The sequence below is a fragment of the Chiroxiphia lanceolata genome, chromosome 2 (assembly GCF_009829145.1).
Source record: "Chiroxiphia lanceolata isolate bChiLan1 chromosome 2, bChiLan1.pri, whole genome shotgun sequence".
Classification (NCBI taxonomy): Eukaryota; Metazoa; Chordata; class Aves; order Passeriformes; family Pipridae; genus Chiroxiphia; species Chiroxiphia lanceolata.
In genome coordinates, this window is record NC_045638.1 from 959,907 (window position 1) to 978,542 (window position 18,636).

An 18,636-nucleotide genomic window follows, 5' to 3' on the forward strand; every position below is an offset into this window, starting at 1 on the left:
AAATGTAGAAAGATGGCATAAACTCATGAAACAGAGGATTTATCCAGCGTGCTGGGTCTTTCTCTCACCGAGTTTTTTTGGGGAAAAGACCCTTAGGATTTTAATTCCATACATTTTATAGTTTCACAAAATCCCACCCTTTTTTCAGATAAGTTTGATATATTCATTTTTGCCTAAAATTCCTCTTTTAAATTTAGAAAGATGGCATAAACTCGTAAAACAAGGGATTTATCCAGCGCGCTGGGTCTTTGTCACACTGAGTTTCCAGGGAAAAAGACCTTTTGGGTTTAAATTCCATACATTTTATAGTTTCACAAAATCCCACCCCTTTTTCAGATAAGTTTAATATACTCATTTTTGCCTAAAATTCCTCTTTTAAATTTAGAAAGATGGCATAAACACATGAAACAGAGGATTTATCCAGCGCGCTGGGTCTTTCTCTCACCGAGTTTTTTTGGGGAAAAGGCCCTTTGGGTTTAAATCTCATACATTTTATAGTTTCACAAAATCCCACCCATTTTCAGATAAGTTTAATATACTCATTTTTGCCTAAAATTCCTCTTTTAAATTTAGAAAGATGGCATAAACTCGTGAAACAAAGGATTTATTCAGCGCGCTGGGTCTTTCTCTCACCGAGTTTTTTGGGGAAGAAGACCCTTAGGATTTAAATTCCATACATTTTATAGTTTCACAAAATCCCATCCTTTTTCAGATAAGTTTAATATATTAATTTTTGCCTAAAATTCCTCTTTTAAATTTAGAAAGATGGCATAAACTTGTGAAACAAGGGATTTATTCAGCGCGCTGGGTCTTTGTCACACTGAGTTTCCAGGGAAAAAGACCTTTTGGGTTTAAATTCCATACATTTTATAGTTTCACAAAATCCCACCACTTTTTCAGATGTTTGATATATTCATTTTTGCCTAAAATTCCTCTTTTAAATTTAGAAAGATGGCATAAACTCATGAAACAGAGGATTTATCCAGCGCGCTGGGTCTTTCTCTCACCGAGTTTTTTTGGGAAAAAGGCCCTTTGGGTTTAAATCTCATACATTTTATAGTTTCACAAAATCCCACCCCTTTTTCAGATAAGTTTAATATACTCATTTTTGCCTAAAATTCCTCTTTTAAATGTAGAAAGATGGCATAAACTCATGAAACAGAGGATTTATCCAGCGTGCTGGGTCTTTCTCTCACCGAGTTTTTCGGGGGAAAAGACCCTTTGGGTTTAAATTCCATACATTTTATAGTTTCACAAAATCCCACCCCTTTTTCAGATAAGTTTAATGTATTCATTTTTGCCTAAAAAGGTTTCTCTCCTCTGAAAAAAGGGCTTTCCCTTCCTTCCAATTGACTGCTGGGCATCCTCTGTCAAAAATGATGGACCTTCCCTAGTTCTGAGCCCAAAGAGAGAACAGAAACCCCTGTCTACAAAATTTCCACGTGGCCCTGAAAGATTTTCATTTTTAGGAAGTTTTATATTTCCCTTATCTGGCTGAAAAAGACCCTGATACCCAGGTCCAGTTTGGAACTTGGATATCTCACAACTTTGTGGTACACCTGTAAAACCCATAGCTTATTTCTCGTAGAGTAGAGCAGTTTTTAGAGCTTTAGAGGAGGGTTTTTTAGGGTTTTTAGATTTTTTTTGGCACTGAAACACCTCCCCTTCAGAGCCTTCCCTTTTTCCTGAGGGGGAGTGGAAAGTGCTCCCTGGAGATGGAGCTTTTTTCTGTATTTTAAGGTTTAGGAAACGACACAAAAGCAACAGACTGTGAGATTTTTCATGGAATCACAGAATGGAAAAGGACCCTAAGGATCATATTCCATGATTCCATGTTTCTGTAACTGGTGCTCTCTGGCTCCTCTGATAGAAATCTAAAGATGCAGAAAATCAGTCTTCCCAAAACCATCATAAATTTGGGGTTAAAATGGTGAGTCAGCATCGAGACACAAACTTTTACCAGGCAACACGATGGGAATTTATATACATTTATAAACATTTTTGAAATTATTTCAGGTCTGACAGTCTGGGGCTTTTCCCACGTGGTAAATTTTACAGAGTGAAGTTTTAAACCCTTTTTTCGTTGCCTGCAGAGCATCGAAATCTTGATTAAATCATAATTGAATAAAAAAGAGAGGAGCTTTTTGGCAGATTAAAATAAGTTCCTGGCTGAGTACAAGAGTGACAATAAAAGCAAATTTTAGGATTAATCCAATGGAGAGAACCTGCCAGAAAGGCTCAGTAATAGAAGTCTTATGTCTGGTGGGAAAATACCAGCAGTCCTGTGGCTTGGCCAGAGAAAACAGAGAGAAATAGAGGAAACTCTTTATTTCCATAAAAGTCCTGGTGCTTCAGAGAGCCAGGGAAGGTGCTCTGCTGGGATGGAGCAGGAGCAGCTGAGGGGCAGCTGGGATGGCCTGGGAGGCTCCTTGTTCCTCTCCTCTTTTCCAAGATTTCTGTGTGCCAGACACCTCCAAAGACTGCAGGGACATCACCACTGGCTTCCTCTTGGATTAGGGAGCTTCAGATACCGGAATTTCAAATGTTTCCCAGGTTTTCCTGCCCACCCACCACTCCTGGTGGGATGTTCCAGGCCAGGTTGGACGGGGCTTGGAGCAACCTGGGCTGGTGGGAGGTGTCCCTGCCCATGGCAGGGGTGGCACTGGGTGGGCTTTGAGGTCCTTCCCAACCCAAACCAGTCTGGGATTCTGCTTTTCAGAACAGGTTGTTGAAGATGCAAAATGCACTTTTTATAAACGGATGCTTTTGTAGGAAAAAACTGTATTTATGAAGCAAAAGAGAGCTGTCAGTAGAAGGCCAATGTCCTTGAAGGGTTTGACTTTTTACTACACATTTTTTCAATCTTCTTCCACTGTTGGGCATTTCCAGACAAAGTTCCCCTGTGGAGCCAGGCTGGGAGAGCTGGGGGGGTTCACCTGGAGAAGAGAAGGATCCAGGGAGAGCTGAGAGCCCCTTGCAGGGCCTAAAGGGGCTCCAGGAGAGCTGGAGAGGGACTGGGGACAAGGGATGGAGGGACAGGACACAGGGAATGGCTTCAAACTACCAGAGGGCAGGGAGAGATGGGATATTGGGAAGGAATTGCTGGCTGGGAGGGTGGGGAGGCCCTGGCACAGGTCACTCAGAGCTTTAAGGTCCCTCCCGACCCAAACCAGTCTGTGCATTCCATGAAACTCTTCGGGTCTTTAAATGACCTGGAGCCAGTTTGGGGAGGGCTGAGCTGAGCCCTGGGATGGGCAGGAGGGGTCAGGCTGGGCTGGGGCAGAGCAGGATCTCGGGGCTGTGCTGGGCCAAGAGCAGAGTTTGTGGCTGTTTTGTGCCCTTGGGCAGGCTCAGGGTGGATCTCAGCACAAGGTTCTTCCCCCAGAGGGTGCTGGGCACTGCCCAGGCTCCCCAGGGCAGTGGGCACGGCCCCAAGGCTGCCAGAGCTCCAGGAGGGTTTGGACAACGCTCTCAGTTGGGATTGTTGGGGTGTCCTGGGCAGGGCCAGGGCTGTCCCTGGTGGTGGTTGGGGGGTCCCTGGTGCCTCAGGGGCTGACAGGGCTGTGTTCAGTGTGCCAGGTGATCGGCATGTACGACTACACGGCGCAGAACGACGACGAGCTGGCCTTCAGCAAGGGGCAGATCATCACCGTGCTCAACAGGGAGGACCCCGACTGGTGGAAGGGGGAGGTCAACGGCCACGTGGGGCTCTTCCCCTCCAACTACGTGAAGCTGACCACGGACACGGACCCCAGCCAGCAGTGTGAGTGCCCTGTCTCTGTGCTCTCTGAGGTCAAACATGCAGCATTGCTGGCTCCCAGGTCTGCAGGCCCCACTGCCCCTCTGTGCCCTTGGCCGAGTCTCTTTGAAGACCTTCCAGTAGCGCAAACCCTTGTGTTGTTTTATTTTCAGTTCCCATCCCCTCCCCCCCCATCCCTGGCATGTTTTCCCCCTCCCCTCCCCTCCCTCCCCTCCCTGATCATTTTTGCTCCATGCCCTCGACACGCCTGACTCATTTTCCTTGCTTGAATTTGCTCATTGTTTTGTTTTGCTTATGTGTTGTTTTCCTCCTTTTTCTAGGAATCATATGTTGTCCATCCCCCACTCAGGCTTGAAAGTCCTCAAAGAGACCCACTATCCCATAACACTGCCCAGAGGGATGATGGGAGATGCAGCCTTGATCATGTGGCTTCCAGCATGATCATCTACTGCCTTCTGAGTAGAAGAACACACTGCAGAGCAGTTTTACCTCATTTTTCCATTAGTTGCATGGAATCGCAATGGTTGAGTTCATGACCTGCAGATAGATGCAAAATTAATTATTCAAAAAAAAAGAAAACAACCAACAAAACACAAAACCACACACACACACAAAAAAAATAAAATTAAAAAAAAAAAATAATAAAAATCAGAGGATAGTGGGTCCTTTTGTGGCTTTCAGAGTTACCAAACTAATGTTTCCACCTTTGCACAGGTGCTTTGGGTAGTTTTAAAACAATTATTTTTTAAAAAGATATATTTTAGCCTTTGGAAGGAAAAGCATAAATTAAATTTCTTCATTGCAATTTTGGTTGTGCAAAAAGACCCACTATCAAGGAATGCTGCATGTGCTATTAAAATTGTTCCAAATGTCCATGAATTGGAGACTTTATGTATCTTTCTTTTTTATTGTTCACTTGTCCAGTGTTGTCAATATGTCTTTTTTTTTTTTTCCTGTTACTTTCTTTTTTTTTTTAATGACAAAAGACCAGAAGGAGTTAAAATGAGTTCAATGTGCCCAATGCCAGGTATTTTGTTGTGGTTATTGTACTGTTTGTATCAGGTGTTCCTTGTTGAGTGTGTAACCCATTGTGGAGGGGGGAAACTCCCCCCTGGTGCAAGAGAGACGAACTTGCAAAATGTTTGACCCAGTTGTGTTAATTTTATTTTGCACATTACTTGTAGCTGCAAACAGTTAGAAAACACCCTGGTTTGTGTTGTCTCCGTTTGGTTTGTTGCATTTTCGTGTCAGAAATGATCTGATGCTCATCCATGTGGGAGTGGAGAAGGAACCTCTTGGATTTCCCAGTTTTGCTTTGCTCTGGAACAACACCTTTGAACGAGTCGTTTTCCTGACAACAAAGAATGTATAGAACTATCTCCCTGCAATTAATTTCCAATGTTTACATTTTTTTAAACTTAGACTGTGGAATTTATACAAATTAATATTAAATGGAGCTTACAGTGGAGTTGCTGTAGATGTGCTGTAGCTAAGCCGTGTTAGTTCCTGATGGAATTCCTGGTGCTGTCAGTGCTCTCCTCCCAATGCCTCAAGCACAATGTAGCCCTTTACTAATGATTTCCCATTTAGTTATGCCCTGGTTATGTATTTCATTTATTCCTGAACTCCCTGCTGGCAGCATTCCCACCCCTTCCCAGCTCCCTCCTCCCGACCCGTCCTGCGGTGCAAGGGACAAGTGAAGCTCCTCATTCAATTGCACTTCAGTATTTCATCACTATGAATGTAAATTATATAAATATATAAAAAACCTGCAGCTTTAACAACTGTAATACAGCCTTTAAAATTAGTTCCATGTATAGAGAATTAAATCCTTGGTATAAAAGACAGACCCACCCGTGTTTGTTGTCTCGTTGCTGCCTCACCCCGGGGCCACCCCGGGGCACTGGAGCGTGGATGGATTTGCCACCAGAACAGCCTGGAAAGCCCTTTTCACTTCACAGTGACACTCTGAGTATTATTTAAATATAATTAATCAGACTGGTCATTATCTGCAACATTATTGCTCGTGGTGGGTTTGTTGGGGTGTCCTGGGCAGGGCCAGGGGTTGGACTCGATGATCCCTGGGGATCCCTCCAGCTCAGGAGATCCTGGGATTCTGTGGTTCCCTATTCCAGGGTCTCTACATGATACAAATCCGTTGATTTTTATTTTTTTTTTTGTACTATGCAGGTAGATAAATGAAATATCCTTCCTTGTTTTCCCGTGGGTTCACCTGGATTTGGGCTCCGTGTTTTACTCTGAAAACATGCACAGTTGCAAAGATCCTCCTCCTTTTTAGGGTAGTATTTAACAGACACAAACTTTTCATTAGGATAGTGTTTAATAGGCACAATTTTATTTTAAGATAGTATTTAACAGGCACAAATTTTTCATTTCTACCATAAAAAAAAATAAATTCTTCTCCATCATGCTGCAGGAATGGAACAGCAGCTCATTCCTGGGATTTTCAGGGCCCGTTGCTTTGCTCACTGAGGAGGATGGAGCCAGACTGGACCCCACTCTGTCGATGTTTTGTGCATTAAATGTCATTGGAAGGACAGGATGTCTCTGTTTTCCCACACTGAGCTGTGGGGTTGAAAAATTCACTTGACTAAAAGCATTTCTCCTCGGGGGCTTTTTGGGTTTTATGGCTTCAGCCCGGAAATATACAGTGAATGTACATTGAATTTAGTGAATATATATTGACTGTGGAGTGAATATATAGTGAATATGTAGGGAAAAATTTGCAATACTTCAGCTGGGGGGGATTCAGGTGCTGCTTTTTTCTTTCTCATTGCTTCAAGTGAGAAGAAAAATGAAGGTCTTACAATCTCCTGCAGGAGGATGTTTTTAAGATGTTTCTCCCAGCCCACGGATCCCCCCTGTGCCCCATCCCCACCTTGTCCCCCAGCCCAGAGCACTGAGTGCCACGGCCAGGCCTTCCTGGGACACCTCCAGGGCTGGGCACTCCAAACCTCCCTGGGCAGCCCCTGCCAAGGCCTCACCACCCTTTCCAGGAGGAAATTCCTCCTGGTGTTCCAGCCTGAAGCACAGGAGACACTGGGCTGTGTTGTGCCAGGACCCCTCAGGCAGAGGAGTGTGAAATCCCATCGCTGAACATGTCCCAGGCAAAGATACTCAGCTGTGATTTACAGTGACATTGTTGGAATGCCTGTGATGTTTCTCCATGATTCCAGGTGTGTTCCTATAGCTTGGCAGGGGAGTGTTCCATCTTCCTCACTGTCAGGGATTCCCTGAGCCTTAGGGAACAAGAGACTGCACTGACTCCCTTCCCTTTCTGGATTTTTCTTTCTGTTTGTATACATATACATATATATATATATTTTTTTTTTTAAATGAGAAAGGGAGTATGAAAGTAATTGCCCAGAGAAGCTGTGGTTGCCTCTGGATCCCTGGAAGTGTCCAAGGTCAGGTTGGACTGGGCTTGGAGCAACCTGGGCTGGTGGAAGGTGTCCAAGGGGTTGGAGATGATCTTTAAGGTCCCTCCCAACCCAAACCATCCCAGGATTCTGTGAATTCCTTCTTTATATTCACTGCCATGTCCTGGGTGCAGGAGCTGCCCCTGGAGGGCTGAGGAGACTGGATTTACAGACCACTCCCAGTGCTGGGATTTTGCTCTTCAACAGTTTTTGCTGTATTCCCTCTGTATTCAACTGAAAAAATTCCCATGGATGTTCTTTCAGGGAATTTGTTCATATCTCTTTCAATACTTGAAATCTGTCCAAAACAACTCTGAGTCTGAAACATGGGTTTGTCAAGAACATTTTGCTTCATATTCGGGATCAGTTTTATTTAAACCTGGGTCCTGTTGGAGTTTCAGTGGCATCACTTGCTGTCCCCGTGAGCTCACTGCACACACCGTGTTACCAGAACCACAATAACTAATTCTGGTTGTGGTCTCTGGTTCCAAAGCCCTCTGTAGTGCTCTGTGCTGGCTCTGGCTGTTTGATTTCTGGGCAAAGAGCAGCTTCTGTGCAGTCTCCTCTGATGAAAATGAGAGCCTTATTTTAAACTTTATTTTAGACAACTCCACCAAATTCAGGGACATTACTCCTCAAATATTATTGAATCAGGTGAATTGACACAAACAGCAAATAACAAACTGCTCCTTAGCTGAGCAGGGAGTGCTGAGGACACCCCAACACTCCCCCCTGTCCCTGAGAGCGTTGTCCAAACCCTCCTGGAGCTCTGGCAGCCTTGGGGCCGTGCCCACTGCCCTGGGGAGCCTGGGCAGTGCCCAGCACCCTCTGGGGGAAGAACCTTGTGCTGAGATCCACCCTGAGCCTGCCCTGTCCCAGCTCCAGCCCTTCCCTGGCTCCTGTCCCTGCTCTCAGCAATGACTGGAGGCCTGCCCAGGAAAGGGAAAAACCAATAAAATATTGTTTGATAAAAGGTTGGAGCACACAGAATACTTGATTTACCTCCCACATTCCTGATCCCAAGTGAAAAGCCTGTCCAGCCCCTTGATTGTTGTGGCAGGACCACTTAGAATTGGGCTGGGCAGTTCCTTGGCCCTGGATCTGTGGCTCTGCTCGTGGCTCATTTGCTGGTTCTTTCCATCAGTGCTCAGGGCTCATAATTCAGAGGTGAGATTTAAGTGACCTGATGTGTTAGAAACCAAGCCAGGGCTGGGTTAACTCTGCTGGTTTGTATTTCCGTGCCCTCACACGGAGGATTTTATTCTCCCCAAGCAGACTCTGGAAAGGGCTCAGTAGAAACATCGAATCATGGAACCATTAAGGTTGGAAAAGACCTTTAGGATGACATCCAGTCCCACCATCAACCCCCCCCCACCATGTCCACCATCAAACCACATCCCCAAGTGTCACATCCACACGTTTTGAACACTTACAGAGGGGCTGATTCCTCCAGCCCAGGGGGGTGTGCAGGTGGAGTTGTGCTGGTGATTCCAAGTTATCCATTGTCATTTCCCAGCCTTTCCTGACTCTGACTGTAGCAAAGAACTGCCCAGAGAAGCTGTGGCTGCCCCTGGATCCCTGGAAGTGTCCAAGGCCAGGTTAGACAGGGCTTGGAGCAACCTGGGCTGGTGGAAGGTGTCCCTGCCCATGGCAGGGGGTGGGAACTGGATGATATTAAAGGTCCCTTCCAACCCAAAGCATTCCATGATTCTGTGATTAGTGGGATTCAGATGTTCATGAAAGTACTTTGGCATCCATGAAAAATGAGCCCTGACATTTCCACTTGGAAAGGAACCCAGTTTTTCCTCAGTGTTTTTATTCCAAAGACAAGAAAAATCTCAGTACTCTACTCAGGAAGAAAGTCCTTCATCAGGAAAATCTGTCCTGCACATTCTGCTCAGATTTGGGCCATTTTCCCCAAATGTTTGTTGTTCAAGAGGAGACCATTTGTTGCAGTTCAGAGCAGCCCATTTGCATCCCAGCTGTCAAAGGAGCCGCTAAAATATTTCCTTGTTCAGGATGTCAGTGCCTCCTGCAAGGCTGGTGGTTGGACACAGCCCTTCAAGCCAAGGTCACGGGGTTCTTTGAACAGTAAATTCCGAAGGGAAAAAGAATGAAACCCTTGGCTCACTTTTCATGAAGCCAACCATGCGTGGGGAGAACTGGTTCTGCTCCTCAAACCTCTGATTTACCTGATACCAAAGAAACTGCTCTGAAATCAGACATTTACTGAACAGAAGTGAAACTCGTGGCTTTCGCAATGGGCCAAAATTTGCTTCTTTTGGCATAAAAATGATAATTCTGCAGACCTGCTCTTCATTTCAAGCCAAGTTTCAATTCAGTTTCAATTGTCCTGAATCCCAAGGGATCATTATCAGTGTCTGCTGCCAGTCTGATCCCTCCCCAGCTTCAGAATCAGGGAGGAGACAACCTTGAGTGTCTGTATCTACTTTTCTGGGTTTGTCTGGTTTGGTTTCGGGGTGTTTTTGTTAATTTTTAAGTCAAATCTCTCGTTCCCTTTTCAGGGGCACAGCTTAGTTAAAGCAGCAGGTGATGGCATTCCATGAAAATCAGGGACATACATGAGGACCTTTTTAGTGGCACAGTCTGAGCTCCTGAGTTAATTCAGGAAGCTAAAAATGCAGGAAATACTCCCTAAATATTAACTTTGTATGCAAAGAACTGGAAGAGTTGTCCAGGGTCTGATGTGTCCATAGGGAAATTTTGTTTCCATGGGGGATATACTGAATTTTCCCAGACTTTGATGAGGGGCGAGGGAAAGAATTAAACTGGAGAATTTTGGTGGTGTAAAAGTAGTTGAAATAGATCATTTAAACAGCAAAAGGTTTTTCCCCTGTTTGAAATCACCTTTGCTTTTTTGAAATGTGTCGTATTTCATGCCAAAAAGTAGTAAAACTGGTCAAAACTGGAAGACAACATTCTGTGTTCCAGTCTCAGAAGAATTGCATTAAACTCACTTGAAAATTAACGGCCTCCAGAAAAAAAAAGGGATTAAAAGTTCTGTTGAATTCGGAATAGAAAATAAAATTTGAGATTGTGGAATTTGTAGGAAAGTTCTCCCATCTGGACAGGAGGTGATTTACAACAATTAAAGGACAAAGCTGATGGAAGTGAGTTCTTAGTGACAACCTTTTCCTGTGCTTCTAAAGGAGAACAGACTCGACCCCTTTGCCTTGGCCTGGAAATTTGGGAAATCTGAGGGGTCTCCAAAGACCTTCAGATATTTAGTCCTTCAAATATTCAGAAGCAATTTTTAATGAATTAATTTTTTAATTTAATTTTTAAGTGGGAAGAAGTAAATAAGCTCTGCAGCACCTTCTTGAGTGGGATTTCCCTGACTAGGAGGATAAAGGAGACCCTGGAATTCAGAGTGTCCATGAGCTGAGGGTTCATGTGTCACTCCAAAGTGCCATCAGAGCGTTGTGGTCACTGCAGCTCTTCCCTAATCCTCTCCCCTCCTGGGATGTCTCTGCAGTTTCTTCCCACCACAGGAAGGTTTTGCCCCCATTTTTGTTACCAGCCATCTGTGGGGTTGGTTTGGGCTCTGGTGGAAGGACACAGCTCAGGGGGATGGTGAGGCTGGGAATGGGCAGGTGGCACTGAGGGGGCCTTTAAAGCTTGGCCACCAGGGGAAAGTTCACACTTGGAGATGGCCTTTGTTAAAGAAAGGTGTTCCAACAGTGCTGTGAGTCCCCGAGAGGGGAAGCACTGCTGAGGTTGTGCCGTTACCCGGGAATGAGTGACCAGGACAGGCACAGCTCCTGGTCAGTGGTGCTGCCCCTGCTCCAGCTCTGAGGCACTTTGCCAGTGAGCAGCAGTAAAACCCGGGATCCTGTTGTGTTTTCCAGGGTGTGCAGACCTGCACCTGCTGGACATGCTGACTCCCACGGAGAGGAAGAGGCAGGGCTACATCCACGAGCTCATCGTCACCGAGGAGAACTACGTCACCGACCTGCAGCTGGTCACAGAGGTGAGGCAGAGCCCCTGAGTCCCTCCCCTTTGGAACCAAATCACCATTTCATGGTGCCAAACTCCTGTGTGTCCCTGCTGGGCTTGGCTTCCTTGGGATGAGCTGTGTTAAACTGCCCTTTACATTTATTTATTTAGAGATCCATGTGCGGGTGCAGCTCGTGTTGAGCCCTGGTGTGACCATCACCAAAACACTGATGTTTGAAGTGTCATTTTAGCAAAGCTCCTGGTTCTCAGTGTGGATTTTTCGTGTACAAGTCCTTGAACTGAAATGGATGCCCTGAAAGGAAGCCCATTTTCCACGGCCACGGTGGCCCTGAGTTATCACTTACTGTGGTTTGCTTTACGTGTTCCAAGGGACATCCCTGACGTAGGAAAAAATGGAATTACCACAGACAATCCTTTTGGCAGAGAAGCAAAGCCCTGTTTTGAAGAAGAGGTCGAGATATACAAACCTGAAACACTGTGAAAGGAATCAGAACTTCCATAAAAGAGTCCAAAGGAAAACATATTTCAGGTGTTTTATCTAAGAACTCCTGAGGTCTTCTGCAGGAGACCTCTCTGTAATATTCCTGAGTTTCAAACAGATTATCCAGATCAGAATTAACATTCCCAAGTTTCAAACAGGTTCTCCAGATCTGAATGAACACCACCAGCAGCACAAACTCAGAGTATTCCCTGTTAAAGCCACGTGCCCCTCACATCTCTGGGGTCTCCCCTTAGTCCCAGCCATTCTCAGGGAACACAGGGGATGTCCGGGACACGGAGCAGGGTGGAATTCTGTCCCACTGAGGGACAAGGGCTGCCCTGAGGGCAAGTTTTCTCCCCTCCTCCCTAAGGAAATGGGCCCAATCAGCCTCAGTCACTTGGGTCATACATGTACATTCTAAACAGCTTCATTCTCTGACCCTCCAGATCTTCCAGAAGCCACTCCTGGAATCTGAGCTGCTCACAGAAAAAGAAGTTGCCATGATTTTTGTTAACTGGAAGGAGCTGATTATGTGCAATATAAAACTACTGAAGTAAGTTGGGTTTTTCCCCCATACTTGGCAATAACAAGACCCTGGGCCTCTGCCCTGCTCCTCCTTTCAGCTGCAGGAAAACATTTGCCACGCACACAGGTCAGAACCAAAAGGGCCACGTGTTTCTCCTTGTGGGAAAAGCAAAATATGGACAGTGTTTGCTGTGACTTTGTTGTTGTTGTTGGGAAAAAAACAGCAGTTCTTTGCTGAGTAAATATTTGCACTTACTTTCTTCTTGTCCACATGCTCCAGAGGGCAGACCCTGCTCTCCTCTGAAAAGCAGGATTTGCCAAGGCTTCCCCCAGCCCTGTCATAGACTTTTCCCTCCTCTGTCCCAGCCCACACCCACTTCCAGTCCCATTATCCATGGATGCAAACCAAGGCACAGCAGCCTCTGCCTCTCTTATTCCAAGCTGGCTGATGCATTCCATTAATTAGTGTGGCCTTAATTAGTGTAGGGTTACAGCACCTGAATGTGCTGATGGGGGAGAAGCAGCACCACCAGAGCCTGGTTCCCCATGGATTTGTGTCCAGAGGACCTTCCTCCCAAAGGCTCCAGCTGCTGCAACCCCAACTCCCTGCCATGAGACTCCACTCTTATCCCTCCCTTCATTCTTTGTGGCCTCTGATGGATCCAATTCCTCCCTCAGCCATCCCTCTGCTCCAGCAGGACACAGGGAATGCTGTGGCTGGTTTGCAGGCTGCTCACCTGGTCACTGCCGGAGACACTGAGCGAGGGTGGAGTTAAACCTGGACCTTGATAAGCAGGAGGATTAATAAAGTTCATTTTTTCCCTAATTTGCGTTGAACTTCTGGGGATTTTATACCTCTGTGATATCTCCTGTTTTTCGTAAAACCTTTTGAAAATGGCCCAGGAGTTGAAGAGTTATGGCAGCGACAGAACAAATGGCAACAAACCTCCTTCCCTCAGGAAACCAGGCTAAAACCTGGACAAGCAGCTTTGAGCTCAGAGCGATGGTTTTTATCCCTCCCTCTCCCACACGTCCGTCCCTCTCTTTCTAAACTGATAGAAAGGGAAATTACCTTCCTTTTCATGTCGGCTCTGGCCTGGCATTGCAGGGCCCTGCGGGTGCGCAAGAAGATGTCCGGGGAGAAGATGCCGGTGAAGATGATCGGGGACATCCTGACGGCCCAGCTGCCCCACATGCAGCCCTACATCAGGTTCTGCAGCTGCCAGCTCAACGGGGCCGCCCTCATCCAGCAGAAGACGGACGAGGTGCCCGAGTTCAAGGAGTTTGTCAAAGTAAGAGCGGGGGCGACCCCCGGGAATTCGGGACACAGAGCTTTTCCTTCGGCTGAACGAGGCCACGCCTGGAGCGGGGGGTTCAGTTTTGGGCTCCTCGCTTGAGAAGGGGCACAGAGGGGCTGGAGCGTGTGCAGGGAAGGGAACGGAGCTGGGGAAGGGGCTGGAGCAGCAGGAGGGGCTGAGGGAGCTGGGGGGGCTCATCCTGGAGAAAAGGAGGCTCAGGGGGGACCTTCAGGCTCTGCAACCCCCTGACAGGGAGTGGTCAGGCCTTGGAATAAGTGTCCCAGGGAGGTGGTGAAGTCCCTGTGTCTGAGAGTGTTCCTGAGGTGTCTGGATGTGGCCCTTGGGGACAGGGATTGGGGGTGATTGTGGTGGTGCTGGGGTGGGACTGGATGGTCCTGAGGGGCTCTGCCAGCCTTGGTGATTCTGGGATTCTTACCCAGACAGGGCAGGTGATGATCCATTGGAAAAGCACAAGGAATTCCCCTGTGCTGTCCTGCGAGCTCAGCCCAGATTCAGCCGAGGACTGGCGCTCATTTATTGCCTTTTCCTTTCTTGGAGGAGCTCGTTTGCCCGGGTTTAAACCCCGTGACTAACCAGGTTTTACCTCTCTGGTGTTTCAGAGGTTGGCAATGGATCCTCGCTGTAAAGGAATGCCACTCTCCAGTTTTCTGCTAAAGCCTATGCAACGGGTAACCAGATACCCACTAATCATTAAAAACGTACGTCCTGTGCACACCTGGGGGGTTGCTGCTGCTTGGCTTAGAGCTTCATTACAGGGGAGTGTCCCTGTTTGTGTCGGGCTTTGTCACTGTGGGATGTCTGATGTGCTGGGGAATGGGGGGGGTGTCCTTTAATATTTGATCCAGCTACAGAAAATGGGGTAATTCCTTGGGCTTCAGCACAACTTGGTGTTTCCATTTGAAGCAGAGGTAAGACTTGCATCCAAAGAACCACAAGGCAGTGAATGTTGAAGGAAAACTTCAGATTCTGATAAGGGGAGTCAAGCCTGTGCTCAAATTTCCCTTTCCCACAGTGTCATTCCCTCCCCAAAGGCTGGGAAATGACACGGGTGGGGAAGCCTGGAAGCCAAATTCCTGCAGGTTCCCATCCTTTGACGCTGCTGGATAACTTACAACCCTTTCCTAACTCTTATTTGCTGCCTAACACTGATCATCCCAAATATGCCACTGAACTTGGCCCAAGGCTTTCCAAGGAAAGGGCTACAAATTGGATATTGGCATTTAAGAGATTCCTTAAAGAGTCGTGGCCGTTATTTCTGTGTTTGGCTGGAATGTGTGTCCTTGTGTCAGAGGAGTCAGCAGTGTCCTGCTGCAAAGGCTGTGCAGGCAGGGATTCATTCCAGCTCTTCCCAAATAGCTTTTGTCTCCTATTTCTCACATCTGTCAAGGAGGGGAAATATTTGGAAGGTATTGCCTGGCTCTGACAGAAATAAAGCCCTAAGAAGGAAGCGTGGGGTTGACAGCACAGATACAGCTGGACTGCAGGAGACAGAGGAGCCTGATGATGTGTGTTGTGTCTCTGCAGATAATAGAGAACACCCCTGAGAACCACCCTGACCACAGCCACCTGAAGCACGCCCTGGAGAAGGCCGAGGAGCTGTGCTCCCAGGTCAACGAGGGCGTGCGCGAGAAGGAGAACTCGGACAGGCTGGAGTGGATCCAGGCCCACGTGCAGTGTGAGGGCCTCTCCGAGGTAAACCGGGGCTCCCCAGGGACCTGCACACGTGGGCAACCCCGGGAATAACCCACAGCTCACTCATGGCACTGCATCCAGGGCAAAGAGTGGGACTGAGCCAGTCTCACAATCCCCAGTGCTTTGTTTTCGCCCTTCCTTGTCTCCCTCTCACTCCTGCACGTGACCCTTTTTGCTGCTCGTGTTCTTGCCTTCCCCGTGGTAGATCCTGCTTTGTTGCCTGGCTCTGGACTAGTCCCAGGTTCAGTGCTGCAGTTTTCAACCACAGCTTTCCACTTTCATAGTTCTTTAGAGCACAGTGGTTGTGGAACTGCTGTGTCCCATCCCAAAGCTATTCCTGACCATTTTGGAATGCTTTAAAAGTGATCACAGAACAGATTTTCTGTGGTAAAGCTTTGTGTACGTTTGAAAACTCAAGAATACTGATCAAGTCTCTCTGGAGACTTTACAGAGAGAATCCCTGCCTCCCATTCCGTGTTATTTTTCCAGGTAACATGCTGAGTTTCACTAGAAACTGTGATGAAAACATTGTGCCTGTATGTCCTGCAAAGTGAGGGGGCATGTTTTGATGGCCTTCCTGTGTTGGTGGCAATAACAGAGGCAGACAGATCACAACTTGATTTTCAAAGTATGCACCAAGTTGTCAGTTCTAGAAGGTAAAAAAAATAACAAGCACTGGTTGGTTTACAAACTAGAAGAAAATTGTATTTCACCTCAGGAAATCTGACTGTTTTGGGAGAAAGATGAGTGTGACAAGGTCAGAAGGGTCAAAGACACATTCAGCTGTGGGACAACCACTGCCTGAAGGAAGGTGGCTGCTTTTTTCTTCTGTAAGTGATGTCTGGCCCTAGAGCACCAAATCTATAACCTGAAAGACCCTCTGGCTGCTTCTGCCACAGTAACTGCAGCAGCAGCAGCCTCAGCTGGGGGGAAGGAGCAATCCAGCCTTCCCCAGTTTCTGTCCGAGGGGTTTCCAACCTGTCAAAGGAGCCAGCCCTGATCCAGCTGCCCAGTCAGTCAGTGAGGGTGGTAAGAACTGTACCATCCCCTGGTGAAAATAAACTTGGAAATGGCGCTTTAGGGAAGGGCCACACCCTGCTCACGTGGTAACAACCCCTGGCTGGGGCTGTGATTCTGCCCCTTCCAGTGTCAGCAGCTGCCCGGGGTTTGGGGCTACCTGGAATTCCTTTGGGGCACTTTAGGGGGTGAAATTCAAGCACAATTTGAAGTCCAGACCTTGTCAAGGAAGCCCAGGCTCTGGAGAGGCCGCTGGCAGAGGTGCTGCTGCTCCTCCAGGGCAGGTCCTGGTGGGCTCAGCTCCACTCCCAGAGGTGCATGTGCGTGGGGAGGGTGCACAGATGCTTTTGGCTTGTCCCTGAGTGCCCAGGCCGTGCCCGTGTGATGGTGGGCCCCCCTAAAGTCACTTTTCATGCAGCCTTTTCTGACCTGCACTGCTCGTCCTGCTCCTCATCCTGTGAGCCGGCTCAGGACCAACCCAGGACTCAAAACTGTGTCTGGTCTCTTTCAGGGGGACCCCGATTGTTTCACTTTATACAGTGCGTTGTTGTTCTTCTTCTACTTTTCGCAGCAACTCGTATTTAACTCAGTCACAAACTGCCTGGGACCACGCAAGTTCCTGCACAGTGGGAAGCTCTATAAAGCCAAGAGTAACAAGGAGCTCTATGGTTTTCTGTTCAACGACTTCCTCCTCCTCACTCAGATCATAAAACCTCTTGGCTCCTCGGGCACAGACAAGGTGTTCAGCCCCAAGTCTAACCTGCAGTACAAAATGTACAAAACTGTAAGTACCTCTCTGGAATTGGGGCGGTGACAGACCACGCGTGCAGGGCAGCAGCTCCATGCTGGGGGGGTGGGCAAGACCGTCCCAGAGAAGAGCTTTGAAAGCTTTGGAATACTCTGGGCATTGCTGGGACTGGTGGGGAGAAAGTTCGTGTGCTTTAGTGAGAAAACAAAACATGCTTTTGAAGTTTTGCTTGGACAAAACTCTCCAGCAAAGGGTCACTTTTGTATCAGGCAGCGACGGGGAGAGCGCTGTTCGCTGCTCTCCGTGGGGAAGGAGGGATTGCTGTGCTCCAGGAGCCTGCTGGCTTCCTCCAGGACAAGTGTTTCCAGGCTCTGGAGGCACCTCTGTCTTTGCCAATTTTTAAAATTTTCCCATTATCTAATCTGAAGACAGATGGGAGGCAGAAGGGCAGAGGCACCTCAGCTAAACCTGTTGTAACTTGGTCTGTGTTGAAAGCGCCTGCTCAGACGTTGTGCAGTACAACTCTAGCTTTGCCTGATGTTTTACAGCCCATTTTTCTAAACGAGGTACTGGTAAAATTACCCACAGACCCTTCTGGAGATGAGCCCATCTTCCACATCTCCCACATTGACAGAGTCTACACCCTCCGGGCCGAAAGCATTAATGAGAGGTAAGAGTCTCCAAAGGCCGTGCTGGGGCTGAATTTGTGAAGTCTGGTGCAAGTGGGTGATGGGAATGGTTATGATGGAAACTTGCAGAGCAGTCTCCAAGCAGTTTCTTTTACAAGACTGGAAAATTCCCTCTTCTTGGGAATGTGGTGATAGTCAGTGTATGAAAAGCAGGGAGAAACAGTGATGTTTCCTGAATTCCAGCAAGAATGAAACATCTGGGAGGGCGGATATTTAGGCCGTATTTCACAACATTTTATGTTAATGTGAAGAAGCCAAAAGATGCAATTGTGCCTTCTGCTGTTACCAGCTGTGTGTCTGTGCAGTGACAGCATTTGTATGGCTGTTGAAGGAGATCAAGGAACAGGTCAGAATTAGAATCTGAAGCAAAACCTACCAAACTAAACCCAGTTTATCTTGTTCAGTTCAGTTCAGACTGGAAAAGTCAAAGGAAAGGCAACCTTAAAACCTGAGCTGATGGGTTTTATCCCTGATGAGCTTAGAGAGAGAAGCCTACACTGGTTTATACTGAAAAGGTTTCTCTTCCCCAATGTAAAGTCTTGAAAGGTAACTTTTGTTAAAAACTGAAAGCTGGAAGTGCAGCAAAGCCCTCCCCACAGTGCAGACATTGTGTTGGTTGTGCCAGCTGGGAAATGTCCGGTCCTGAAACATTCTCAGGCACAAAATGTATGAAACATCTTGAGGCTGTGGCTGCCCCTGGATCCCTGGAAGTGCCCAAGGCCAGGTTGGATGGGGCTTAGAGCAGCCTGGGCTGGTGGAAGGTGTCCCTGCCTGTCGCAGAGGGTGGGACTGGATGGGCTTTGAGGTCCCTCCCAACCCAGGCCATGTGCTGCTGTGGAGCAGCAGCTCTTCATTCTGGGTTCAGAAGCAGATCCACAGCTTTGAGATTCCCCCATGTTTCCTTGGCTCAGGTCTTGGGCTCCCTTGTGTGTCACAGCAATTCCTCTAAACCCTTGGGGTCCCTGGGGAGCCCTTCTGCCACCCTTT

At 47.4% G+C, this 18,636-nt stretch overlaps 1 protein-coding gene across 4 annotated transcripts in view; it reads left to right on the forward strand.

Annotated features, from left to right (window-relative positions):
* Nucleotides 1-18,636, forward strand: part of ITSN1 (intersectin 1) — a 97,828-nt gene that overhangs the window by 74,464 nt on the left and 4,728 nt on the right. For 2 of the 4 annotated variants that reach the window (XM_032680056.1, XM_032680059.1), the window contains 8 exons: nucleotides 3,572-3,763; nucleotides 11,070-11,191; nucleotides 12,106-12,212; nucleotides 13,293-13,476; nucleotides 14,103-14,201; nucleotides 15,028-15,195; nucleotides 16,784-16,996; nucleotides 17,509-17,630. In XM_032680056.1, the coding sequence (XP_032535947.1) occupies nucleotides 3,572-3,763; nucleotides 11,070-11,191; nucleotides 12,106-12,212; nucleotides 13,293-13,476; nucleotides 14,103-14,201; nucleotides 15,028-15,195; nucleotides 16,784-16,996; nucleotides 17,509-17,630 (1,207 nt within the window). Of the gene's footprint in view, nucleotides 1-3,571; nucleotides 3,764-4,080; nucleotides 5,610-11,069; nucleotides 11,192-12,105; nucleotides 12,213-13,292; nucleotides 13,477-14,102; nucleotides 14,202-15,027; nucleotides 15,196-16,783; nucleotides 16,997-17,508; nucleotides 17,631-18,636 lie in introns of those variants that run through there. The other 2 variants (XM_032680058.1, XM_032680060.1) reach the window with 2 other exon arrangements.